At 43.8% G+C, this 27173-nt stretch overlaps 2 protein-coding genes across 8 annotated transcripts in view; one reads left to right on the top strand and one right to left on the bottom strand.

Moving 5' to 3' along the window:
• The window catches only part of SFI1 (SFI1 centrin binding protein), a 36753-nt gene extending 35227 nt beyond the window's left edge, over positions 1 to 1526 (bottom strand). For both annotated transcript variants that reach the window (XM_069961225.1, XM_069961224.1), the window contains exon 1: positions 1237 to 1526. The gene's annotated coding sequence lies outside the window, so the exon portion shown is untranslated. The remainder of the gene's footprint in view (positions 1 to 1236) is intronic.
• On the top strand, positions 1327 to 27173 carry EIF4ENIF1 (eukaryotic translation initiation factor 4E nuclear import factor 1). Of its 6 annotated transcripts, none has more exons than XM_069961230.1 (19): positions 1327 to 1526; positions 3630 to 3749; positions 9430 to 9503; positions 9577 to 9704; positions 11516 to 11808; positions 11915 to 12128; positions 14335 to 14501; positions 15400 to 15535; positions 17528 to 17704; positions 18569 to 18801; positions 19272 to 19346; positions 19457 to 19625; positions 20699 to 20778; positions 21907 to 22043; positions 22138 to 22225; positions 22562 to 22688; positions 24114 to 24440; positions 25296 to 25448; positions 26506 to 27173. In XM_069961230.1, exons 2-19 carry the CDS (start codon positions 3660 to 3662, stop codon positions 26712 to 26714), a joined length of 2877 nt encoding a protein of 958 aa, XP_069817331.1. In that variant the 5' UTR covers positions 1327 to 1526; positions 3630 to 3659; the 3' UTR covers positions 26715 to 27173. The 6 variants fall into 6 exon arrangements, with proteins under 6 accessions (XP_069817331.1, XP_069817327.1, XP_069817333.1 ...); XM_069961226.1 differs by having other exon boundaries at positions 1328 to 1508; XM_069961232.1 differs by having other exon boundaries at positions 1328 to 1508; positions 18569 to 18765.

The following is a 27173-nucleotide window of genomic DNA, read 5'->3' on the forward strand; positions in this document are numbered from 1 at the left end:
CACATCCTCTTATTCTGACCCATTCATTTCTATGGCCCCATACACCCCCCTGTACATGTCACATGTCCGTGTTCTGAATGAATGGCTCTGTGTTATGGTGCATTTACACTGACAGATTTATCTGCCAAAGATTTGAAGCCAAAGCCAGGAAAGGATTAGAAAAGAGGAGAAATCTCAGTCTTTCCTTTATGACCTGTTCTCTGTTTTTAGTCTGTTCCTGGCTTTGGCTTCAAAAATCTGTCAGATAATCTGTCTGTGTAAAGGCACCCTTAATGCAGACGGGTGCCCATCTGTAGCCATACCCGCAGCTGTGGATAGTGCTAGAGATGAACAATCTTGCCGAATGATCAGTATTTAAATCCCGCTGCCTGGAGAAGGTGGATGCAGCCCGAGGACTTTCAGCAAGTTTGCTCATCTCTACTACAAATGTATGTACCACGGACAGAGATTAAAGGGGAAATCCAGTGAAAGAAGAAAAAAACATTTCAAATCAATTGGCATCATAAAATATATACATTTATAATTCACTTCTATTGGAAAATATACAGTACTTATCATCTGCTGTATGTCCTGCAGTAAGTGGTGTATTCTTTCCAGGCTGACACAGTGCTCTCTGCTGCCACCTCTGTCCATGTCAGGAACTGTCCACAGCAGCAGCAAATCCCCATAGAAATCCTCTCCTGTTCTGGACAGTTCCTGACATGGACAGAGGTGGCAGCAGAGAGCACTGTGTCAGACTGGAAAAAATACACCACTTTTTGCTGGCATGCAGCAGCTGATAAGTACTGGTAGACTGGAGTTTTTTTTGTTTTTTAAAGAAGTAAATTACAGATCTGTATAACTTTCTATTTGAAAGAAAAAACAATAGCTGGCGTTCCCCTGTATACGGTACAAACACACACACACCGTATACGCAGCAGATCTGCAGCAGATTTGACGCTGTGTTCAGTTATTTAGATCTAATCTGCTGCGTATTTGCTGCGTATACGGTGTGTGTGTGTTTGTACCCGCTGGGTACAAACACACACACACCGTATACGCAGCAAATACGCAGCAGATTAGATCTAAATAACTGAACACAGCGTCAAATCTGCTGCAGATCTGCTGCCTCTCCTGATGGTACTCCCCTAAATTAAGAGCACAATTCACTGAGCTGCCACCATTGCTCGCCAGGGGGCGCTATTTATTAGGAACCCCTCCGATTCTATACACCACAGACCCTAATTGATCCCTCACTTTCACTTTAGTGCAGACAGTCTCATCAGCCGCATCACGTGACCAGCGCCGCGCCACTAGTTAAAGGGTTAAGCCTGCGCTAGGCACGCCCCGTTACGTCACTGAGTGACGCTTCACGTTCGGGGTCCTCTCGACGTAGGCGGCTTTCGGTGCCTGAGTTGACCGGGAGCTCAATACTGTAGACCGGGGGCGACGTGAGCCGAGAAGACAAAGAAGGCCCCGAAGCTCCCAGCAGAGAGCAGACCGGCGGAGGAGAGGGAGCCGCGGGGCCGGTACGTGCCGTGCGTTATGTGCGTGCTCTGCGTGCTGTACGTAAACGGCGTGTGTACGCGGCGGGGGGTATTAGAGGGAGGGGAACCGGGAGAAAGTGGGGGTGTACTCAGGTAAGACGGGGCTGGTGCTGGCCCGGGATGTGCCGCAGGTGACCGGGACACTCTGTACTCCATTCTGCCGGCAGCCTCCCGTTGTTTCCTGTATCAGTACCGGTGTACCAGGCCGAACCGTAGTCGGGACACGTTAGGGCTGGCAGGTGTTTGGCCGGTTGCTTCATAGTCGCCCGACTAAATCCCCGGTCATTGTATGAGAGCCCGGCACACCGGCGGGGTAGGACACGGTACGGTTACGGTATACCCCTGTGTAGTCTGTGGGCAGGAAGCCAAGTTTACTATCACTTCAATACAACACGCTATTGTCTGCTGTTATCAGCCAGGTCACTGCTCTTCTATGGTAGTTACTCAGCCCTGAAGTCCTCTTTACTGTGTGTCCCCCCCCTCCTCCTTTACTGTATGTGCTCCCCCCCCCTCCTTCTTTACTGTGTGCTCCCCCCCCCCCTCATCCTTTACTGTGTGCTCCCCCCCCCCCTCATCCTTTACTGTGTGTGCTCCCCCCCCCTCATCCTTTACTGTGTGTGCTCCCCCCCCCCTCATCCTTTACTGTGTGTGCTCCCCCCCCCCTCATCCTTTACTGTGTGTGCTCCCCCCCCCTTATCCTTTACTGTGTGTGCTCCCCCCCCTCATCCTTTACTGTATGTGCTCCCCCCCTCCTCCTTTACTGTATGTGCTCCCCCCTTCCTTCTTTTACTGTGGGCTCCCCCCTTCCTTCTTTTACTGTGGGCTCCCCCCTTCCTTCTTTTACTGTGGGCTCCCCCCTTCCTTCTTTTACTGTGGGCTCCCCCCCCCCCCCCTCCTCTTACTGTGTGGGCTCCCCCCCCCCTCCTCCTTTTACTGTGTGGGCTCCCCCCCCCCCCCCTCCTCCTCCTTTTACTGTGTGGGCTCCCCCCCCCTCCTCCTCCTTTTACTGTGTGGGCTCCCCCCCCCTCCTCCTCCTTCTTTACTGTGTGGGCTCCCCCCCCCCCCCCCCTCCTCCTCCTTCTTTACTGTGTGGGCTCCCCCCCCCCTCCTCCTCCTTCTTTACTGTGTGGGCTCCCCCCCCCCCTCCTCCTCCTTCTTTACTGTGTGGGCTCCCCCCCCCCCCCCTCCTCCTTCTTTACTGTGTGGGCTCCCCCCCCCCTCCTCCTCCTTCTTTACTGTGTGGGCTCCCCCCCCCCCCTCCTCCTCCTTCTTTACTGTGTGGGCTCCCCCCCCCCCCCTCCTCCTCCTTCTTTACTGTGTGGGCTCCCCCCCCCCCTCCTCCTCCTTCTTTACTGTGTGGGCTCCCCCCCCCCCTCCTCCTCCTTCTTTACTGTGTGGGCTCCCCCCCCCCCCTCCTCCTCCTTCTTTACTGTGTGGGCTCCCCCCCCCCCCTCCTCCTCCTTCTTTACTGTGTGGGCTCCCCCCCCCCCTCCTCCTCCTTCTTTACTGTGTGGGCTCCCCCCCCCCTCCTCCTCCTTCTTTACTGTGTGGGCTCCCCCCCCCCCTCCTCCTTCTTCTTTACTGTATGTGCTCCCACCTCCTTCTTCTTTACTGTATGTGCTCCCCCCTTCTTTACTGTGTGGGTCCTCCCCCCTCCCTCCCTTCTTTACTGTGAGCGCTCCCCCGATGGGTTTAGCATGTCTCCGCAGTCTCCTCTTGGCCTGCGTTCACATCATTTCCATGGCGGTTCTGTCTGGCTATAGGCTTTGGTACTACTAAAGTTTCGTATTTGGAAAAGTAAATGGTGCTGGTGATGTCTCCCAGTCCGGACCAGTACAGTCATTGTCGGAGGCCTCAAACATGGGCCACACTGTGATCAGTTCTGTCAGTTTTGCTGCCGTGCCAAAGGGAAACTTCACCAGGGTGATGTAGCTGTAAGGGTATCAGCCCCTGTGTTTGATATCCAACAAGTATTTAGGCTTGCTTATAGTTCTATGGTGGGGGAGTGCCCCTTTATGGTGGCTAAGCTGGAAGGACTTCAGTTTGTGACGTTGGTGTTCTGTTTTTCAGTGCAATGTATAATGGTAACTTGCTTCTCTTCAGGTGTGTAGAGGCTTTTTTGGGCTCGTCGGAATGGATCACAAAGAAGAATCAGACAGTAGAGATCCCTTTGCTGACACCAGGAAGGCCCCCCGGAGCAAATCTAATCACAGATACTCAAAGGTATTGTGCCTGTTACATGTTAAAGGTGGTCGTACGTTTCCCATGTGGTAGACGATTGTTTGGCTGACTGTTTTCTGTTCTGATTCCTGTATACCAAGGATGGGAAACCTTCGTCCCTCCAGCTGTTGCAAAACTACAATTCCCATCATGCCTGGACAGCCGAAGCGTAGCTTTGGCTGTCCAGGCATGATGGGAATTCTAGTTTTGCAACCGCTGGGGGGCCAAAGGTTCCCATCCGTGCTGTATACAAACGCTTCTTGATTCCAGAGTTTAAAAAAAATAATGCACTTACCTTCCTGGCTCCAGCGCTGGTCCCTGTATACCGCCACTCCTGTCCCCGGCCTCTTCCTGGTCTGAGAGGGGTGACCTGGGACATGACTTGTCAGACCTGCTCGGCCAGTCAGTGGCAGAGGCAGGATCCCACTACTGACGCTGCCTAGCTGAGCTGGCCTGGAACATCATGTCACCGATCTTGTCCGTAACCAGGAGGCGATCAGGTGACCGGAGCCGGGAGGTAAGAGCATGTTTTGTTTTTTTTAATCCTCCCTCTCCCCGGCACTTTTGTTAGGTCTGGCCGGAAATCTCCTTTAAGCTATGCTCACACAGTATATTTTTTAATAACAAGAACAGCTGTTGCCGATTTAAAACAACGGCCATTCTTGCCATAAAATACACTTCATTGTTCGATATGGCCGCTCAAATTATCTTGTCAATTATTTGCGACCACTGGTGCACAAACAACGGCCAGTGCCGTTCTGATGGCTGTATGTTGCTCAGAGTTTTATGGTGGTTGGGATTGCAGGCACACCCAAAGGTGCCTGTAATCCAAATAGGAAAAAAATATGGCAGTATCAGCTGCAGGAACAGGTTAACCACCGGCTTAGTTTGATATTGTAAAAAACGGCTTCTATCTATGCTAAATGTGAATGTAGCCTTAAATGAGAAGTCCGGTGAAATCCATAAAAGGAGGAAGGCAGAGGGATGAATATAATAAACAAAGTAGGTGTATCCATCCCCATTCTTCCATAGTGCTGCTTCTGGATCCAGCTGACAGCCGCCGGTGTCCTGCAGCTTTTTCAGCTGCAACATCACATACTTGGCCATGTGATTACCCCCTCAGCCAATCGGTGACTGGGGCAGGATACCACCCAGTCACTGACTGGCTGAGCAGGCAATCGTTCAGCTGGGCTGTGACATTGCAGCTGGAAGAGTCGGTTACATGACCTACCCAGTTTCCAGCTCAAAATGACAACTTGCAGCAGTCAGCGGGACCTGGAAGCAGCGCTACAGAGGCACGAGGACGGGTGAGGTTTTTTTTTTTTTTTTCCCCTGCACCCCTCTGCCTTACTCCCTTTTTTGAATTTCTTGTGACTTTTTTTTTTTTTTTTTTTTTTCCCCTTATTGGTGGTATATAAATATAAGGATTGTTTGGTGTATGTACCACTTGGAATCCTTTTGTGGGAAGTTCTCTGACTTGTACATAAAATCTCCTGTAACTGCTCCTTTAGTCTAATGCCATTTTCACACAACGTTTTATGCAATGTTTTCAATAAAGTGTCTTAATTTTTTTTATTTTTTTTTAGTAGTTGATTTTAAGAAGCTTTGTAATTGGGGTTATTAGTCAAATGTCATTATCTGCATTCTAAAAGACTTCCCCAGGCCCCTCCCCCCCCCCCTCCTCTCTCTAATTCACTGCTCATTATCAGCAAATATCGACTTTTACATCAGTTGGGCAGAAAACAAAGGATTACACAGTGGACCTGTGTGAAAGCCTCTATTAAGAGGTCAGTGCTGACTTCAGAGGAGATAGCCCTGTGATGTAGCTGTAAATGAACTTTCTTCTGTTTTGGTGTCTCATCTCCCTCCACCCCTCCCCTCTCCATAGAGAACAATGGAAGACAGGGAGGAGAGCTTCAAACTGCTTTCTCATGATAAAAATGCATTTTTCGGCTAATGTACCCAATTACAAAGTTTCCTAAAACCGCCTGTACTATTGATTTCTGCAAAAAAATAAAAATTAAACGGCAGTGACACTTTAAATTGTTGCTTGTAATCTAAGCCCCGGAATAAAATGGTCATAGACACTTCCTGGTTTTGGATTACTAATACTGACCTAAATACTTGTGTGCCAGTGGCCTTACTCAGTCAGGGCTGTGTTACAACTCAGGTCACCGCTCTTGGCTGGGTGTAGCAGTGTGTGAGACAAAAAGCCATTGTGCTACTCACTTTACAGAGTTTAGTTGTTGTTGTTTTGTGTGTAAATGTGGTGGTTTATAATTTTTATAAACTTTTTAAAACTTTTACATGACATTAAATATGATCACATGTAATCTGAAGTGAGTAAATCTTGACTATGTTTTAAATGCGATCACATACTGGAATATAAACTCAATTGTAGGATGAAATAACCTAACCCTTTAAAAAGCAGCATAAACAAGTGCTCATGTGTGACTTAACATCCTCTGGTAGCGCTGCCAACCAAAATGGGTGCCCCTCTGGACTTTTTTCTTCAGTTTTCCGTTTCGGTACAGTGTCATACCATAAGCAGGTCATTCTTCAATGTAGACCAGGGATTGGGAGTGTCGTCATTGCAGTGCATGGCCTAGGGTTAAACAGGTCCCTTCCACCTCATCAGTTAGTAGTGTTGAGCAGACCTGTTTGGCAGCCTACTCCATACCCGAATGTCTGACACTTAACTGCAGGAAATAAGCCCATGGCTGTATTAGTGTTTCCCTAAACTCCCTATGGCAGCATCCAACTCTTACAGTTCCAGGGAATCAAATGCTTTGTGTTCAGAGAACACTGCTGAACCAAAAGGTTTGGCTAATGAGAAGGTAGAGAGCAGAAGAACCTTAGGCCATGCACTAAAATAATGACCCTTACAATTCCTGGTCTACTTTAAACAATGACCTGCTTATGGTATCATTATGGGTGGGGATTGAAGAGGGATATATATCTATATCTAACACACACACACACACACACACACACACACACACACACACACACACACACACACACACACACACACACACACACACACTCTTGGTTTAAGAGTAACTTGGTTTAAGAGCTCACAAGTTTTTCTAAATTGTGACTTGGTTTAAGAGCATTATTTTAGTTTAAGAGCACTCTGTACTGGGAGGGAGAGTGAGTGGGGGAGGGGCATGGCCAGGAAGTCTCCCTCACCTTCCAAATCATAGCAGATCCACTTCAGGCTGGGGCTTGCATCAGGGGACAGGACTGTGGAGGTAATCTCTTCATAGCTGTAATCCCTCTCTCCACAGAGTGCTGCATGTATGTGCCAACATATACCCTGCTCATTCCTTCATGCTCCCTGCATTCTGTCAGTCCTGATTGGTCCATGCTGATCACACACTCCTTCTCTGTTGCTGTCATGTGACCACACAGACCTCTGACAGCAGCCCTGCTCCTCTATTCTAGCCTGTTGTACTACATTACTGCGTTATGAGGATCTGCAGTTCCATCCTGTATCTACAAACTGCTGCAGTTTTTTCAGGTTTATGCCCTTACTATACATTGTACTCCGCATGCTGACTACTATACTGTACAGTAACTTATATCACATATTCAGCTGTTTATAAATGTTTGTATTTGTTTTACATGTTGTTCAGAGTATAAAATCATTTTTAAAGTGTGGAACCAATTGTTTGCATTTCAATGATTTCTCATGGGAAAATTTGCTTTGGTTTAAGAGTGGATTTGGATTACAAGCACGGTCCCAGAACCAATTAAGCTTGTAATTCAAGGCACCACTGTATGTGTGTGTGTATGTGTATGTGTATGTGTATATATATATATATATATATATATATATATATATATATATATATATATATATATATATATATATATATATATATATATATATATATATATATATATATTACACACATATATATATATATATATATATTTTTTTAACATATTTAAAGTGTCACTGTCTTATTTTTATTTTGGGCAGAAATCAATAGTACAGGTACCCCCCCTCCCTCTTTCACTGCTCATTATCAGGAAATCTCAACCCTTTTTTTTTTTTTTTTTTTACATCAGTCGAGCCCTGTGGGGAGGGGAGGGGGAGGAGGGAGATTAGTCACCAGCAGAAAACAAAGGATTACACAGTGTGAGCTGTATGAAAACCGCTATTCAGAGGTCAGTGCCGACTTCGGGCCCTATTACACCAACAGATTTAGGACCTATTTCAGCAGCCAAAACCAGGAACAGACTATAAACAGGGAACAGGTCATAAAGAAAAGATTTAGATGTCTCCTCTTTTCAAATCCATTTCTGGCTTTGGCTGCAGAAATCTGTCAGATAAATCTGTTGGTGTAATAAGGCACTTCAGAGGAGATAGCCCGGTGATGTAGTTGTAAATTAACTTTGTTGTCCTGTTTGGTGCCTCATCTCCCTCCACCCCTTCCCTCTCCATAGAGAACCATGAAGACAGGGGGGAGAGCTTCAAACTGCTTTTTCATAATAAAAGTTCATTTTTCGGCTAATAAACCCGATTACAAAGTTTATTAAAATCACCTGTACTACTGATTTCTGCAAAAAATTTAAACGACAGTGATACTTTAACAATGAGGATTTATTTAAACAGTATATATAAAAAAAAGTCATGTTAAAAAGTTTTTGATCTTAAACAGAATGTATTGGCAGATAAATGAGAAAATAAAGTAAATATGTATGTTTTCACATGGGCTGGATAATTATGGCCCTAGTGAATTATGTATTTACTGGTGGCAGCATCTGGTGGCAGGTTGTTACCCAGTTTCCGCTCATACACCAGAACATACTGTTTGGAATTTAGACTGATCGCCTGAGGGGCCAGAGGCCAAGGTGATGAATTTTCAACAAAATAGGGCAGCGCTGTTAAAGTGTAACTTCCCTATAAATAAATATGACATGTCATATTGACATGTCAGGAGTCTGTATGGATGCGGGTCTGGGCGCTCAGACCACTGACACTTGCCTGTATGAGGGGGAAGACGCACTCAGCAGCCTATTTATCTCTGCTTTATACTGCCACAATGAGCGGTCTATGGAATTATAATAGTCTATGGAACTTCCGGCAGTTCTTTATAGCAGAAGTCTCATAGGTTTCCATTATAACCCTAGACTGCTCGCATTAGCTGTTTAGAGCGGAGATGAAGGGGCAGAGTGTCTTCTGCGGAGAGCGTCTGCCCCTTTGTTATAGTAATCTGCGGGAGTCTCAGCGCTTGGGCTGCCACCAATGCAAACTTGTTTAAAGAGATACTGTCACCCATGTTTGCACGGGTGATGTTCACAGCAGCTCCTGCACATTACAGGTTCAACTTTATAAGTGGTATGTGTCGTATTTTGGGAGAAAAAAGGTTTTAATGGGTTGTCACAGAGGCGGGACTTCTATGCCAACCTTGGTCTGGCGCTTGCTTCACTGGGATCAGAAGGTTCAACACTGGTCTTGCTCATATTTTAACATATAAGTTTTTGTAAAGCTTAACAGCAAAATGGTCTGTGGCGCTGTTCTTGAAATTAAACAAAACTAAACTTTGATGGATCCACAATTGGATTTGTAGGTATCTATAGGATTGTTCAGGGGCAAATGGACTGAAGTGTCTTCTACTACATGTATGGGTTTGTTCCAAAGCGGTGACTGTGTTTTATTCCTTTACAACAGGAAGAACTTCTAGACATTAAGGAGCTGCCTCACTCGAAACAGAGGCCGTCCTGTTTGGCAGATAAATATGACAGGTAAGTGCAAAGTAATCCTTAGAGGATTTGTCTGTCTCTATTCGCCTGTGATGTACGCTTTCTGTTTTTGTAGTGATGGTGTTTGGGATCCTGAGAAGTGGCATGCATCTCTCTACCCAAATTCTGGCCGCAGTTCTCCCATTGACTGCCTAAGAAAAGAATCTGACACAGAAAGAACTTCTCTCAAACGAAGGATAGCAGGTAAAATGGGCTACGGCATCTGGGGCACGTGTGTGAAATGTGGCTCCTGAAACCAGATGATGCTTTGTAGTAATTCACCAAAGTCACATGATTGGCATTAGACACTCATACAGGACATGTATTGTAGCATTTCCTGATTTGTATATACTTCTTACAACTTGTTTCTCTCCCATCTGTTAACAGTTTAGCTAGCAAAACAATTTCCAGATTTTGTTTTACAGCTCTAGTTTTATTTGACTGTTATACCTTCATACCCACACTTACCTTGCTGTCAAAATAGCATTGAGCCGTGATGGCCGCCTTTATGCAATCTTGAATCGAAAAAGAAGGTTTTGTCAGAATTTAATCTACAAAAAAATACTAAAAATGTAAATTAAAATTCAGACACCCCTTGCACCGATGTCTGCATGCATATATAAAGGGTAAAAGTCTTAACTAATGTCTTGATCAGGAGCAGACGGTGTGCAATAGCTCAATCTTTTTAGTCCCGTACTAGAAAAGTTCATCCTTAAAGGTGCGTTCACATGTACAAGTTTGTTTGTGGTACTGCACCTCGGTTTCATTGACCATGATGGAGCACAGGAGCACAGTAGTAATACAGCACACACACAGCCTGAGGACACTTTCTTCTCAAAGTGTCCTCAGGCTGTGTGTGGTGTATTACTACTGTGCTCCATCATGGTCAATTAAACTGAGGTGCAGTACCACAAACAAACTTGGTACAAGAGTGGTGCTCTTTCTAAAAGAAGGCAGCCATGTTTTTCTAGTTCTGCATAATCCCTTTATATAAGTGGAACATACTGTCTTGTATTAGTATAATTGGTGATAACATGAAGCCTCTTCCAAACCACTTAATAAATCTTTAGGGTAGCTTCACACGTGGATCTGCAGCGGATTTTACGCTGCGATTTTGCAGTGAAATCCGCTGCAGATCCTGGTAGTGGGAAGGTCTATGGGGTAACATAGCCGCAGCGGAATTTTCATTCCAATGCGGATATGTGACCCGGCCCCTTTAACCCCCCGCCCGGAGCATACATTACCTGCTCAGCGCTGCGGCTGTGTATGAAGCTCCAACCTACCTTCGCTCCCCATCAGCCAGCTGCCGTGCACTGATTGGCTGATGGGGAGCTGGGAGCCTCACACACAGCTGTGGCGCCAAGCAGGTAATGTATGCTCTGGGCTTGGGGGGGTTAAAGGGGCCGGGTCACATACTGGCAGCGGAATAAAAAATTCTGCTGCTTGTATGTGACCCATTCAACTTCTCACTACCAGGATCCGTAGTGTGAAGCTACCCTTAGGCTATGTTCCCACAGAGTATTTTTGCTCAGTATTTTGCAACCAAAACCAGAAGTGGATTGAAAACACAGGTTATGTTGATACACTGCTAAAATTCTTCTACGCTTCACTGGATTCATGTAAAATGAACTTATAAAAATGCAGATTTAGAGCATTAAACGCGCTGGGGCGCTCTTTCAACCTTTGTGCACCAATCTGCCTACCCTTCTCTGTAACCACCTCCTTTTGCATATTAATCAGCCCCTCAGCAAGCTTAAATTTTGTTGCTTATATACATCATAGCATGTGAAAGGGGTCCGCCAATATCCATATTGCTACTAGCCATAGCATTCCGGCGAGGGTTTTCAACTAGTATCTACATAGTTGCTGTGCCCAAGTCTGTAAATGTAAGTCCCACTGCCAGAATACTTTATTTTTCCTTTTGTGTATTCATAAGGTTTAGTCTCCTGGTAGCATGCTATCTTGTAAAGTGTTTCTCTATATGGTTTTATAGAGCATAAATAATTGTTTTTCAGACCCCAGAGAACGTGTAAAGGAGGATGACCTTGATGTGGTGTTAAGCCCACAAAGGAGAAGTTTTGGGGGAGGTTGTCATGTCACTGCTGCCGTGGGTTCACGCCGGGCTGGAAGCCCGCTAGATAATAAAGAAAATGAGAGCCTACGTCTTGCTGGTGGCCGAAGGATCGGTAGTGGAAGAATAATAGCTGCTAGAGGGTTTGACCGTGACTTGCGTGGTGGAGAAAAAGATGGTAGAGAACCTCGTGATGGAAGAGACCGCGAAAAGGAGTATAAGGATAAACGCTTTAGGGTAAGACCCCTCTGCTGTGGCATTACATGTGGGTAAACTTAAATTATGTTTGCAGATCCTATGTATCGCTGTGATTTTGTTTAATGTCTATAAATTATGTTTGCAGAGAGAGTATGGTGACAGTAAGAGAGTCTTTGGTGAGCGAAGGAGGAACGACTCTTACACAGAAGAAGAGCCCGAGTGGTTTTCTGGTGGTCCCACAAGCCAGTCGGAGACCATAGAGCTTACGGGATTTGATGACAAAATCCTTGAGGAGGATCAGAAAGGAAGAAAGAGAACACGAAAAAGAGCCACTTCTGTGAAGGAAGGCAAGTTAAGGGGTCGGTGCATTTTATAATAATCTGTGTGTGTGTATATGTATATGTGTGTGTGATGTGTTAAAGGGCTTGTACCTGTATGGAAAAAATAGTAAATCTCCTTATATAATGTTACTATTTGGAAGCTATAAAAATCAAAAATCAAGTGACTGGTTATTACACCCGCCTGTGGCTTAAAATGTATAGTAGTGTAGATGTCCACCCAACGAGCCAAATTCTAGAGGGCGCACATGCTCAGTCATTCTCCTCTGGAATTTTTGTGTATAGTGATCCTCTGTTCATGGCAGAACAGCCAACTTTCTACCCTGCTTGCCAGTGAAAGACCAGGGCCTGTCCTCTAGCCTGGAGGCAATATAGCGGAGAATAGAGTTGACTGTAACATTTAAACCACAAAGATGCTGTGCAGTGTAGTTCTCATTAGTGTGGTGGTGCTCCTGCTGCAGGCTGGATGTGTATGTATTGAGAGACTCGTATTAACACCTTAGTATCCATTTACACAGAAAGATTCTGATTATCTGCCAAAGATTTGAAGCCAAAGCCAGCAACAGACTATAAACAGATCGGTCATAAAGGAAGCCTGAGATTTCTCATTTTCAAATCCACTCCTGGCTTTGGCTTCAAATCTTTGGCAGATAATCTGTCAGATCTTTCTGAGTAAATGGACCCTTACAAGCAGCTGTGTCTTACCCATTTAAATGGGCTACATTATACACAAAAAAATATATTAGGTGGTTAATGCAGTGAGCACACGTTCGGTGAGCACTCCATACATTGTGGCATGATTGTGCCCCAATAACCCTGATAGATCCCCACCAATCAGTTTGCCCCCCCCCCCCCCTCCAATATCCCATGGCTAGAGGGATATTGAGTTGACTTGGGAATGACCCCTTTAAGCTCTTGGCTGCAGGTGAGGAATATTTTAAGCTGACTTACTGTTCAAATTCTCTTCCCATTGGGATCAAGTGGAAAATAAAGTCAAAGGAATGGTGTTCTATGGACCAGTGATTTAATAAAAACAAAATGTTCACCACAATCCTGACTAAGGCTGTGTGACCTTGTCATTCAGATGCCATATAGAATCAATTTCTCACTAGATTTTGTTTGGTTAAGTGAAAGTAAATGCATTTGAAAAGTCTTTATTATTTCATCTACTGTCATTTATTGTTTGTTTTTTAGAATCAATATGTACTTAAAGGGATTTGTACTGACCGCAGTTCCCTGTGTACCTCATAGAGCTAAAATCAGGCTCCTCTCCTCTAGACTGTGCTGTCCTGCTCTGCGGTGAGGCTGTCCATAAGATGGAGGAGCATGTGACCATGCCCCACTGCAGTGGTTTCCATAGGTATTTACAGGCTCAGTGGTGGACTTTGGGGAGCATCTGACCATGCCCCACCACCCCAATGTCAGCCTTCTTATGGACAGAATCACCACAGAGCAGGCTGATGCAGGGGAGGAGGTTAGTATGGCTTTTTGTTTTTTGTCAAAAGTTTTGATCAGTCTGGGTCTGAGCAGTGTCCAGACCTGTCCAGCACATCCTCTTCCCGCACACTGCAAGGAAGAGTTGGGCTTCTCCCGATTCTTGGTAGGGGTCTGAATACCTAGGCCTGGACCGATCAAAACAAATGTATGTAATATGCCCATAGAAACCAAACTCTACTTGGCTTTCATATTTTAAAGGGGTTATCCAGCGCTACAAAAACATGGCCACTTTCCCCCTACTGTTGTCTCCAGGTTGGGTGGAGTTTTGAAATTCTGTTCCATTGAAGTAAATGGAGCTAAACTGCACCTGAACTGGATACAACAGTAGGGGGAAAAGTGGCCATGTTTTTGTAGCGCTGGATAACCCCTTTAATGCACTCCGGTAAAATGAAGGCTTTGGCTGCTATGGGAAAATTACACCAGTATTTGTATCATCTACTCCCTGCTCATAGCAATTACCTTGCCATTGGCTGAGCTTGTGTTTCCAGAGTGTCAACACAAAGGCTGTAAGCAGTGGATGTGGGATGGGGGCATGCACGCACTCACATGGGCATCTCCTTTCTGGAGCTTAATCGGAGTACTTGTAAGCAGTCACCAGTACTATGCGCTTGTTTTTATGATTTGCAACCCTGAAACTTTTAAAAATGGCTTTTCAGAAGGAAGTCTGTGTTGTGTTGAGTGCTGAAAATGTGAGTGCTGAATTTTTAAGTTTTTAATTTTATATTACTAGGGTTTGAATGTAATGGAGGAGTCCTGGAGGAAGAGGCAACTCTTCCTCCAGAACCTACAGCCGACCAGGAGGTGCCTCGAGAGGCCATTCTACCAGAAGCGGCACCTGGAGACTTTGACTTCAATGAATTTTTTAACCTGGATAAGAGCGTGCCTGGCCTTGCCTCGGTGAGTCCCATAGAACAGTCTGCATGCCGCCTTCATGGAAGCAGAGATCCTTTTTAGGGCTTATTCACACACAATGAATTTCAAGCATTTCTGTTACTTCTGTCACATTGTTTTTCTCTCTGGCATTTTTCAACATTTATAGAGGGGAAAACTCTATACCCAGAGCACACTGTGTCCTGGGGCGATAAAAACACATGGGGACTGATCCATAAATGACACAAACAAAAAAGCATACATCTCACTTTAGACTTCAGTGTAACATCTTGCCAGTGTTTTTTGTTCCCCTTTTTAAAAAATGCACACACATGCAACGAAGAGAGCATTGTGAAAAACTGCAGCGTGTGAAACCAGCCTTAAAGGGTCTTTTGCTAATGTATGGGTGAGGGAGAATTTGGTTGGTGGCAAAATAGAGTTCACTACCTTTTGCATGCTTGTGCAAAAAAAAGAAATCACTACCATGGTGTGCACTTGTGGTGGGTGTTTTTAAACCTGGCTTGATATCTCACTACCTGTAACCCTTCAGTTCCCTCGCCAATTTACTTTTTGTACTTTTTGTCCAGTTGTGGCCCACAGTTACTCTGTAAATTGTGACCTGTAGCTTGTCTCGGCCTCAGGTTTTTGAGCAAAATTGCTGCCACTTATCTAGAGTTGTGCTAAAATCAAATAAGATGTGGTGTCTGCAGAGTGGAAGTATCTTGGATTTGTAGTTTGTAAATTCCCTGCATTGTTTTCATGTGAAGTATTGATTGTTGGGGCATTAAAACTACTCCATAAAGGACTTCGTGTTCAGAGCAGATATTTTGTGTTCAGGTAAGTGTGACTCCACTGCCGCTCAAGACCAAGTCTTCCTATTGACTCTTTGGCACCTGTGAGACTGACGCTGCCTCTCTTCTTGCAGATGATTGAGGATGTACTAGGCGAGGGATCAGTGTCCGCCAGCAGATTCAGCAGGTGGTTTTCCAATCACAGCCACTCTGGAAGTCGGTCCAGCAGTCTGAGGTCCACCCCCCACGAGGAGCTAGAGAGACTCGCAGGTAAACTCTTCTTCTATATTTACTTTTTGAACCTAACAAAACGTGCTTTTTGGAGCTTTGGCTTATTGAGGGAAAGTGGATTCTGGAGTGTCATACCTTTTATAATCCATAAAGATTTGCAGGAATGGCTAGCTACTACTGCTTCTGTATCTTCCCTTTCTAGCTGGGTTATAGGTTTTAAAGAGGTTGGCCACTTACTTTACTGCATGTTTAATAATTATTAACACTTACTAGCTGTCCTTTATTTGTTTGCCATCTCGCTCTGCAGCCTTAAAGGAGAAGTCCTGCAAACATTTTTATTAAATTATTATTTTCTCCCCCAAAAGTTATACAAATCCCCAATATACACTTATTACGGGAAATGCTTATAAAGGGCTTTTTCCCCTGCACTTACTACTGCATCAAGGCCTCACTTCCTGGATCAAATGGTGGTCACTTCCTGGATAACACGGTGATGTCATGTCCCGACCCCCAGGGCTGTGGCTGCTGGAGAGGATGGCAGGGGGACACTGATGGACACAGGGCACTGGAGGGACACTGAGCCTTGATGCAGTTGTAAGTGCAGGGAAAAAAGCACTTTATAAGCATTTCCCGTAATAAAAATTTTCACCGGACTTCTCCTTTAACCTCCTGTCATGGTGTCTGGCTGGACAGCTCATCCATCTATAAAATGGCACCCTATGGAGAACAAAGTAACTGTATTGTCACTAAGCTTCCTCTATAGTAATTCATGGTAACTATTACCAAAAAAGCCTCAATATTCACTGTCCATACCCATATACGTACATAATTTCACCCAAAAAATTATGCTGGACACGTATTCACAAATTTTAACTTTTTATTCCATCAATGCACATAATAATAACAGAGAAAAGGGCAATACACAGCAACAATGCCCTAGGGAGGAAGGAGTAGCCTATAAATTCCAGTATAATAATGCAAATATTGCTATATAAGTCATCAAATGGCACTGACCACTCATGTATAAGGAAGCAGCAGTGGGGGCATACAACACACAAACAAATAGACAATAAAGAGCACAGTGCACAAATGCCCCCTGCTAGAGAACTTATAAAGCCAAACACAAGTTTGGATGACCAGGCCAATACACAGTACAATACCTACACTATTACCACCTCCTCCTCCTTACCCAATGCACATTTCAGGTGTTTCCGCTTTGCCAAGGGTAGGGGTTTGTTGCTGTGTATCTCCTTGTCATTTGTATGTTTAATATTATGTGCATTGCTGGAATAAAGTGTTACTGTTCTTGGAAATTTCTGTGTACTTGTTACAGTGCATAATTTCACCAAGAAAGAGAAGCTGGACAAGAAACCAGCACCGGCCCAGTGGAGTAGGCGAAGTGACGTTGTAAGGTCACGTGTTCTTCCAAAGGGTGCCATGTTGTGAACAGATAAAAATACAGTAGACGTGACCTGCCCCTTTAACTGAGGGGCAAGACGACCCATGCTGCAAATACTAAGAAACTTTTTGGCATTGTTGTACAGTGTGGCACCTAATGTAGGTTCCTAATAATTGTGCTTATGCCACAAATGCATATTGGGACCAGACAGTAATGACTAAAATCACATGAACAATGTATGTCTTTGGCAGTCTTTGTGCATCTAAAGTGGGGTTGTGGCTTTTGTTCTGCCTATACTTTTCTTAGTTTTCTGCATTTACTAAATTTACATTGACATTGCAAACCTGCTCAGTTTATCAAATAAATGGAATATTTTCAGGGTTTTGTTCCTTAGGTTCTACCACTACTGCATTTATAGTGTCGCTGTCACTTTTGACATGTCGCCCAGACCCACCAGGAGATGTGCAACATATTTCGATCCTAAATGGGGTTTTTTAATATACTTTTTCTATCAATAAAAATTATTTTATTTTTTTTTTAATTATATTAGAAGGATCATACTATTTAGGCTTAAACCCCTCTTCATATTACAGTATTATCTTCGCGTTCTCAAGTCACAATTCTGTTTGCAGGTTTGGAGCAAGTCATTCCCAGTCTTGGGCAAAATTCTGCAAACTATTTTGCTCCCATTCAGTTTGAAGACACTGCTGACAAAGTTGATATCTTGGAGATGTTGCAGAAAGCCAAAGTTGATTTAAAACCATTGTTGTCAAGCTTAACCGCGAACAAGGAGAAACTACGGGAAAGCAGTAAGTGGGAGTTACTGCTTTGTTTCCTTAAAGGGGTTCTTTTAGAGACAGCATGACTCTTGTCTCCAGTTTGGGTGTTGTACTGCAGCTCAGTCCCATTGAAAGTAATGGCGCTTAATTGCAAAATCACACCCAAACTGGAGACTAGTGGCTCTATTGCTAGAAGAAGGCAGACGTGTGTTTCCAATCCTGGATAACTCCTTTAAAGTCTACCTGTGAAAACTGGCTACAAAATGATTCCTTACCTCAGACAGTCGTTGTGCCATCATGTAGGGAAAATCTGGCTTTAGCATTATAGGAGCTCGGCTGATTCACATAGACAAATATAGCCTTTTCCAGCCACCTTGTAGGGATCAGGACTAGTGAATTTACACTACTAAGAAAGCAATTCACTAGACTCCGCTTCTGGCTTGTTAGCCAGCTGTTTTGAAACCCTATTTCTCAGGACCCGCTGTCCGCCGAAAGAACATGTCATGTCAGATGCGACAGAATCCACCGGAACTTATCCGTGCGGGTTCCGTAGTGTGAACCCACCCTTAGTGTAAATCCGCTCATCCCTAATCAGGACGCTAAAAACACCCAAATTATCTGTTTGATGCACATTACATATTTTTCCTTGAAGTTAAACGGAGCTGTGTGCACTGACTAAATTCTGGTCTGTTGCAGAATTTCCCCATTGAGGATTTCAAATACCTTAATGTTTTTTTACATAAACAAAATTGGCTATTGTCATAGCATAGGCTGCAAATCCACACAGGATTGCTGTGTGAAAAATCTGCGCATGACGCTCCCCTTACAAGAGTCTCTAGGCAAACGTTTCAAGAATATAGCATACAGCAGGTTAACACGTTTTCTTGTATGTAGCACATTCTGGAGTGGCCTTGTCAGTGGAAGAGGTTGAAGCTGGACTTAAGGGTTTGAAAGTCGAGCAAGAGGGGAAGATTGCAACTCCTTTCATGGCTGAACAACTGGAAGGAGCCTTAACGGCCATGGCCGGACCTAGAAAGCAGCCAAAAGATGGAGACATGTCTGCTTTCAACAAACTTGTAAGCAGTATGAAGGCAAGTGGAACACTTCCTAACCAACCCAAAGTCAATGTAAGTACTATTCTATTAGGATGGGAAAGCATGTCAGAAGATTTCTGCTTTACCATAGTGCTTTTTTTTTTCCCCTAAGTGCTTGACTGCTTTTTAGTGTGCATGAGAAAACCTTCAAATGCATGCCTTGCAGGCAGACCATCCCACTCTGGCAATTCTAAGTCTGGCTGCACTTTGCAATTTTTGTATAGCAGTTGAATAGGGATGATTCTGCATGTTGTGTATGTCTTGTCCTGTTTAGTAGTGTTTTTTTTGTTTTTTAGGCTGTGCCTATTGAGATCTAAAACCTTGAATCGCCCCTTCCCCCGTGTCCTCTGTAACATGATCTGTGATATATCATGCCTGGTTATGTTTTTGTGACCACTTTTGTGAAGAAACATCACTTGGTGTGGAGGTGGAGGTGCTCACACAAAGTTTTCACATTAATTTTACACACCACCTAACATAACGGTACATATTTTATTCTGTAGAGGAATCTAGACGGCCATTTGATGTCCTCCAGCGATGTCACAGGTCCTTCCACACTCCAGCGAAATATTCTGCAGGTAAGTAGTTTTCACCATGAGTGGGGAGACCCGTATACTGCCGCTTTGTAACTTGTTGCAATCTGACAGTATCAAAATGTAACCATATGATATTTTAATGTCCTAAATAGGAGCTTCTTGGGCCGCCTATTTCTGATCCGTCCTCCAATGTTATGGGCAGCCTAGACCCTACAGCAGCACTTCTAAGGCAAAGAACACCCTCTCCTCAAATACCACCAGTGTTTCCCACCCGTGCCGCCTCTGCAGATTACCTTCGAACCAGAATACCCTCTCCATTAGGTAAAATCCCTTCTGTTAGGCATCGTGTGACAAAGCTCTTATTTCTTGAAGTGCGGCCACTGTTAGAGGCGTCTGCCCCCTTTTTTTTTTTTTTTTTATGGTGGCTTTCCCTGTGTACAGATGTGCTGTGACCTCAGAGTGCAGTATAACATTGTTTGGGTTCTCTGTGGAACTGTGCCAGTCAACACATTGAGGAATAAGATCTAGTCATCACTTCTAGACTAGACTACCCTGGACCAGGATTTCACCTGATTTTCTGTGCAAAACTATTGTGCCACAACCAGTCTGCAGTTTAAAGGCTAAAGGTCCAACATGTTACTAGATGGGGGGGGGGGGGGGGGGGTAAGACCTGTAGAGAAATGTATGTATTTTGGCTTAAGGCTAGGTTTGCACTGTTTTTGCATTCTCCCCCATTTCCCCCCCCCCCCCCCAATCCGTTTTTGCAAATGTATTTGAGTGCATCCGGTTTTCCATTGACTTGCATTATAAAAAAAAAAGATCAAAAAGTGTGGTGTGTGTATGTATGTGTGTGTATGTATGTGTGTGTATGTATGTGTGTGTATGTATGTGTGTGTATGTATGTGTGTGTATGTATGTGTGTGTATGTATGTGTGTGTATGTATGTGTGTGTATGTGTGTATATATATATATATATATATATATATATATATATATATATATATATATATATATATATATATATATATATATATATATATATATATATATAAAAAAATTTATTTATACACACATGCACATATGTGCGCGCACACACACTTGACCAAAAAAGGGTTAGTTATAATAGAAGTTAATGGAAAAACAGATGCACTCATATGCACAAGTTTTTCATCTGTTTTCACATAAAACAGAGGGGGGGGGATGGAAAAGCATAAAAAGTGTGAACTCTGCCTGAGACTTTTTACAATGTGTTACACATGACTAGTTGTGGTTAGAACATCTGCATGATTCTCCCTTATCCCTATTTGTATGAAGCTCTTTCTTGTGGTGGTTTTTTATTACTCTTACTTGCTTTCAGTATTTAATGAATACTTTACACTTATGTGTCCTGACAGGGTTCCCATCCAGTCATCAACTTCTAGGAGATCAATTTCCTGCTGGCGTGCCCAAGGCAGACAGTCCTGTCATGGCACAGGTAGAATGTTTGTCTCCTGCTTCCTGTAGATAATATTATACTGATGAGATAATAAGTTGAATTTCCTTGATTTGTTGTGTGACAAATTTTGATTCCAGTTTGTTGAATATCATAAATGTGTTGTTGTTTTTTTTGTTTTTTTTTGTTTTTGTATGTGAATTATACTACATGTGACTAGAACATTTTATATATCTAAAGGGAGTGAGCACTGTAATGTTCATCAACCATTGAAAATCTGGACTTGAATTCATAGACATTTTCACCCTTATTTCTTGAGATCCTGATTGGAAGATGGTTGAGAACACTTAGGGCAATAAACTTAACTAGAAAATCCCTGGCTTTAAAGGATATGCAATGAAATATAAACTCGAATGTCTTTGCTGGAGTACCCCTTTAAATATCTTTCAGACTGAATCAACTGATTTTTGAAAGTTATATAGATATGTAACTTCTATTTAGAAATCTCAAGTCTTCAGTATATATCAGCTGCTACATACCCTGCAGGAAGTGGTGTATTCTTTTTAGTCTGACACAGTGCTCTCTGCTGCCACCTCTGTCCATGTCAGGAACTGTCCAGAGCAGCAGCAAATCCCCATAGAAAACTGTCAGACTAGAAAGAATCACTTACTGTTGAGCAGCGCTTCTGAAACCAGTGAGATGCCCCCTTATTGGGAAGACGGCTGTTACAAAAGTGACTATAAGCTGCACAGTTCTGTCTCTGGCTGCAACAATTTCTGGTTTGGGAGCATGATTGGCTAATTTTATATTAATGTTATACAGCGTTTAGGAGACAAATGAAGGGTAGTTTTTTTTTTGTCTTTTTTTTTGCATGGGCTTCCGTCACAGATGGTGAGGCCCTAGCATCCTCTTGGCCTGTCTTGAGGCTTCAATAGAAAGTTTGAGAAGCGCAGCACATACAGCAGCTAAGTACTAAATTACTTGAGATTTTTAATTAGATGTAAACTGCAAATCATTATACCTTCCTGACACCAGTTGATTTGAGAATTTTTTTATGTTTTTTTTGCCAGAGTACCCCTTTAACTATGGTTATACAGTTGAACTGCAGGTGCCATTGGTAATGTGCTTTGATTCAATCTGTTCTTTTTTTGTTTTTTTTTTAATATAAAGGTTAGTCCACTGGAGATGCAGCAAGCTGTATTGGAAGGCTTGGTACCCCATGATCTCGCTTTCTCAGCTGCAGGTTACTACCCCTCTGTCTATGGCAAAATGCAGATGGATAAAGGCAGAGATGGCTTCCGTAACAGGTCAGCGTAAAAGACATCAAAATGCTAGCAATCATTAAAGCTGTGGTTGCCCTGGTATCAAATGACAGGAATATTTTTACTTTTCTATGCTTAGACCACCGCAGAGGATGAATAAATCTCCCGTAAGTAACATGCGAGGGTCATCTGTATCACCAGGCCCTGGTGCCCCAGTTACCAGCATGGTAAGCAGATGACACAAATATGTACATTTCTGTCTGTTGTGTTTTACAAAATAGTATAAATTAAAACAAAAAAAACTGGTTAAACTTTATCACCTACCTCAAACATTTTGGAGAATAGATAAGTTATATAACCAAATAAAAGTGTAGACAGAACTTTTTGTATGCTGTCCTTTTTTGCTTTGTAACATTTAGTACTATAGTTCTATGGCCACATGTTAGATACTATGCTTATAGGGGTTAAGTGATATGCCTAGTATCCCTGAGATAGGATGGCTTCATTGCTTGTCCCAGTGTTCACGTCTCTTGATAGACTTGCATCTGTTTTATCCCCTTTAGCTGTCTCCATCATTCACACCTACCTCAGTCATCCGTAAAATGTATGAAAGTAAGGAAAAGAACAAAGATGAGATCTCTTCTGGAAAGCAGAATTCCCATGGCAAAGAAGAAAGGCGATTGCATGAAGGTAATAAAAGTGGGGGCAATTTTAAATCTGTTTGAGGGTTATTCTGGTATACAGAACTTGGCTTCATTCAGAGTATGAATACTGTCCCAGAAAGTGATGATTATAGCTTGTTGACATGGGTTATGACCTGTAGTTCATCTTTAGGGCTTATTCCCACTTCCTGTTGTATTCCACAGACAGGGAAGCCCTGTAGTGGAGTCTTTCCCCGCCTGGCACAATGTATCAAGATCATGCCGGGAGTGGGGAAAGTGTTTGAACATTCATGGCACTGTAATGAAGCAGCTGCGCATACAGTGCCGTGGAGACTGAAGCACTTTCCCTACTCCCGGCATGATATTGATACATTGGCCAGGTGGGGAAAGACTCCACTATAGGGCTTCCTTGTCCGTGGAATACGGAACGTGTGAATGAGCCCACAGCTTTCTGGCTGAGCATGCAGAGTTGCTGCACTAGGAGCCTGAGATGAGACAGCAGATGGGAATTAGGAATGTTAGAGCCACAGTGGAGATGGGAGAGAAAAAGCCTAGCTCATTCTTGCAAAAATGGCACTATCCCTATCCCCAGGTTGAGTGTTATTGCAATTTTGCTCTGTTCACTTCAATCCAACTGAGCTGCAAAACCACACCCAGAGGATAAGTTGTTTGTGTGTGTGTGTGGTTTGTTTTTTTTTTTTTTGTTTTTTTTTTTTTCCCCTTCCCTAATTTTCCATTTTTCTCTTACGGGTCAAAGGGGTACTAATTCTCCTTTAAGGGTGCATTCACACCAACAGGATCCGCAGCAGATTTAATGCAATTTCGTTGTTTAGTTACATTGATATCTGCTGCGGATTTTGTGTGTTTGTGATCGCATTTTAAAAAAAGAGTGGAGACTTACAGACCGTTGCTGCTCCACTGGGAGTTCTGCGAAGAAATTGAAACTAATTAGGAAAAAAATACTTTTTTGTATCTTTAAAGTGTCACTGTTTAAAAAAATTTTTTTAACCTTTCACGACCTGGGATCATTGATGCCTCAATGCGCAGGTGGTGATTTTACATCCGCTTATGGGATCACAAAGATCCCATAAGCTGATGTCCCCTGCCATTGTTACAATCTTGTATTAGCGGCAGGAAATAGGCGGCAGAGCTCACAGGCGCGCGCCCGGAGCGCATTCTGCCCTTCGGGACCCGCCACGGATGACACAGGCATAGCTCCTACGCCTGTCATCTTCTGCAGTAAATTGACATCGCTTTATTAGGCATATTTGCCAAATAAACCGAATTTCAAAGTTTCTTAACATCGCCTGGACTATTGAAACGACATTGACACTTTTAGCTAATCAGTAAATGAAAATCTAGACGACTCCTTTTAAAGCCTGGTTATCGCCATTAAAGACTTGTCCCTTCTGTGTACAGTTCTTTCTCATTCTTTCCCCTTGTCTGTTGACAGATGGATCTAGTCATATATCTGACAATGCTGTCCATGGCACTTCTCCAGTTCTGGGAAACAGGTTCCCAACCTCTCAACGCTCTGGGTGTACTCCACCACTACCCCACCATAGTCGCTACACCAAAGATCAAGAATACCGACCTAAATCTTCTGGCAGGCAAACGCCAACTATGGCTTCTCCAGTTCCTGGAGCTTCCTTTTTACGCCCTCTCCACCAGGTACCTGTTGTGCCAGTAGTTCGGCCATCCCACCAGTTACATCCTGGTTTGGTACAAAAGATGTTGGCACAAGGTTTACCTCCACAACAACTCTCCCTTCTACAGGCAGGTCAGTATACTGTGCTTTTTAAGGCTTGCACATTGCAACACATTTTAAAAGTGAACAATCAAGACTTATTACATTATGTTTTAGATTTGGCAGCTCTTATAAAGGGGTTGTCTAGGCAGGGGGCGCCTTTGATATATGTGCAAAGAAGGGGTGATGGTGGTGTCTGGTGTTCTGCTGCTCTGTCCCTACTGTGCAGCCGCTTCCAGGTTCTTTGGCTGTGACTCTGCAGGCCACATCAGTGACTACAAGTGAGGCAGGGCACCACTGCAGCCATTGGCAACGACACAGCTGCTAAGCGGGGACAGAGTGGTACAGGAGTAAAGCAGGTATCATTTATCGTCAGTCACCCTTTCCCTAGACCTATATCAAAGAACTTTAACTGCTTTTTATGAGAATGTAGCATCAAATGCTGAGCTGCATTTATCAGAATTTAAGGCCATGTTCACACGTGGCGTTAAACAATATTTTGCAGTGACTTGCTCAATTGAATGCTATGTGTGAACATAGCACCAATGGTACAGAATCTCGCTTTTTTTTTTTTTTTTTTTTTTTCTTTCCTTGTTGCCACAGCCTCTTGTTGAGGGTAAGCACAAGTTTATGATCAGTATGGCTGCAGGCAGCAAACACCGCCATGTAGTCTTTTACTACATGCAACAGGTGCCTGTCCATCAGTCTGCAATGTCGTCTTTGTTTTCTAAATTGTAGGGGTAAACACACAGCCTATAACACCATAGTACTACATGGTTATCCTGCACCAGCTTGGTATCCATAAGTGTTTTGGTGTTGTCCGCAATGTATTTGGTTTTTATTCTTTATGCATGTTTCCCACTGTTTTTATTTACCTCCTTTCCGAAGGACTCCTGCCTCCTGGTATGGACCTGCCAGCTCTGCATTCGCTTCCACCAGCTGTCCTTGGTCAGCAGTTCTACCCACTATCACAGACAGGGCATCCGCTTCTCAATCAACGACAGACAAACCCTCTCCAACTTGCAATGATGCATCGATCAGGTAATGCAGTAGTGTATCTTGGATAACAACTGTGCTTGTTTCATTCGGTATATGCTTACCAAAAGGCGCCAACCCCTTAATTCAACAGTGCTACTTGCTAGGAAAGTGGGTGCCACTGTCAGCTCTACAGAGTGATGTACAGTTTGTGCTTTCATAACTGTTTGAAATTGTATGGTTTTACTTTATTTTTTTTCTCCCCTCCATGGGTGCTTTATTTCCTGCAACAAAACCACAGCAGCTAAGCTCTGCGACTTGTAACAGCTGCTGTGACTGAGCCGGGTGACACCTACTCTAGTAGTCTTGTACCAAAAATCCCTGATGATAATAGAAGTCTTTAAAAAAAAAAAAAAAATGACCCCCATTAACAGTTTCTATTAAACTTTATAAAAAGTTGTATAAGGGTTGTCTGAGGAGCACAAAGGATTTATCCTCTCTGCACTCTGATCATTACGGCTCGATCATTTTAGGAAACGAGCGCCGATCTGCTTATTTACTTGAGCTATTAGTCGGCCCGATAATCGGGCAGTAAAGGCTGCATGGACATTGTTAGCAATGTCCAAACACCTGATACCTTACCTCTCCCCACTCCTGGTCTTCTCGCCTGTGCTCCACAGCTTCCTAGTGCCGGTGGCAGCAACGTCTGAGCAGCCTATTAGCTGATGGGCCGCTCAGCCAATCACAGCTCTGGAATGCTGTGGCCTGTGATTGGCTGAGCAGCCTGTCAGCTGGCACGCCACTCAGACGCTGCCGCCGCCGCCAGGACCGGGAAGCTGAGGGGCACAGGAGAGATCGGGAGCGGTGAGAGGTAAGGTATCGGGACCATAGTGATGCGCAGTCTTCGCCTGACGACTATTTTAGGTCCAATCCTAAACCAACAATCAGCCGATCGTTTCATCAACCGATCATGTCTCTATTACATGGAGCAATGATTGTCTGTCTGAATCGGCCCGATTTATCCCTCCTTGTAATGGGGCCCTTACTGTTTTATTTACATTGACCTGTACAGCAGCTATAAAGTGGCTAATGTAACCTAACCTGTCATTTTTGTGTTCCCCAGGGTCTGGCACTCAAAATTTCTCTGGCCTACATGCATCTTCACAAGGTCTGCAAAATCGCCCTAACCTGCACATGGGAGATCAGCGTCCTCCAAGGAGCTCATCCCCGGTGGGACTGGCCAAGTGGTTTGGATCTGATGTCCTGCAGCAGCCGCTCCCTTCTATGCCCGCTAAAGTGATCAGTGTAGATGAACTTGAATACAGACAATGATGTAGAACAGACTTGGTGGTTTATGTCTACAGTCTGATCCATTCTGGGCAGAAGATGGTCTGTGTCTTATCCGGAGGCCTACCTAATCTACTTTTTAGTGGTTTGCTTCCCCCTCCTAGCTGCTCACTATTTGTGCAGACTGTCTGATAAAGGAGGGTTCATCTCATTTGCCCATGAAGCCTTTTTTCTTTTTTTTTGGGAAGGGGCACTTTATTTTTTTTTTTTTCTTACAACTTGGCAGTCTGCTGAGGGATTGTGGAGATCTCTGGCAAGCGATGAACTTTGTGTACAGACTTGTATAAAGGTTTTTGTTTGTGTATATACTCACATTTAGAATAGTTTTTTTGTTTGACTAGCTGTACAGATGAGAAAGCGAAGTCTGTTTTGCCACTTACGAAGTCTGAGCTCTCCCTTTAATTTGTACATGTCTTTTCTTTCAATTAAATCTGCATAATGCTA

Source organism: Dendropsophus ebraccatus, chromosome 3, assembly GCF_027789765.1.
Source record: "Dendropsophus ebraccatus isolate aDenEbr1 chromosome 3, aDenEbr1.pat, whole genome shotgun sequence".
Classification (NCBI taxonomy): Eukaryota; Metazoa; Chordata; class Amphibia; order Anura; family Hylidae; genus Dendropsophus; species Dendropsophus ebraccatus.

Bases quoted from the DNA above. Each gene is read 5' to 3' on its own strand.
- EIF4ENIF1 (XM_069961230.1), top strand. From the start codon at position 3,660: ATGGATCACAAAGAAGAATCAGACAGTAGAGATCCCTTTGCTGACACC. The intron at 12,129-14,334 runs GTCGGTGCATTT...TTATATTACTAG, and splicing joins GAAGGAAGGCAAGTTAAGGG to GGTTTGAATGTAATGGAGGA. The intron at 19,626-20,698 runs GTAAAATCCCTT...GTGTCCTGACAG, and splicing joins CAGAATACCCTCTCCATTAG to GGTTCCCATCCAGTCATCAA.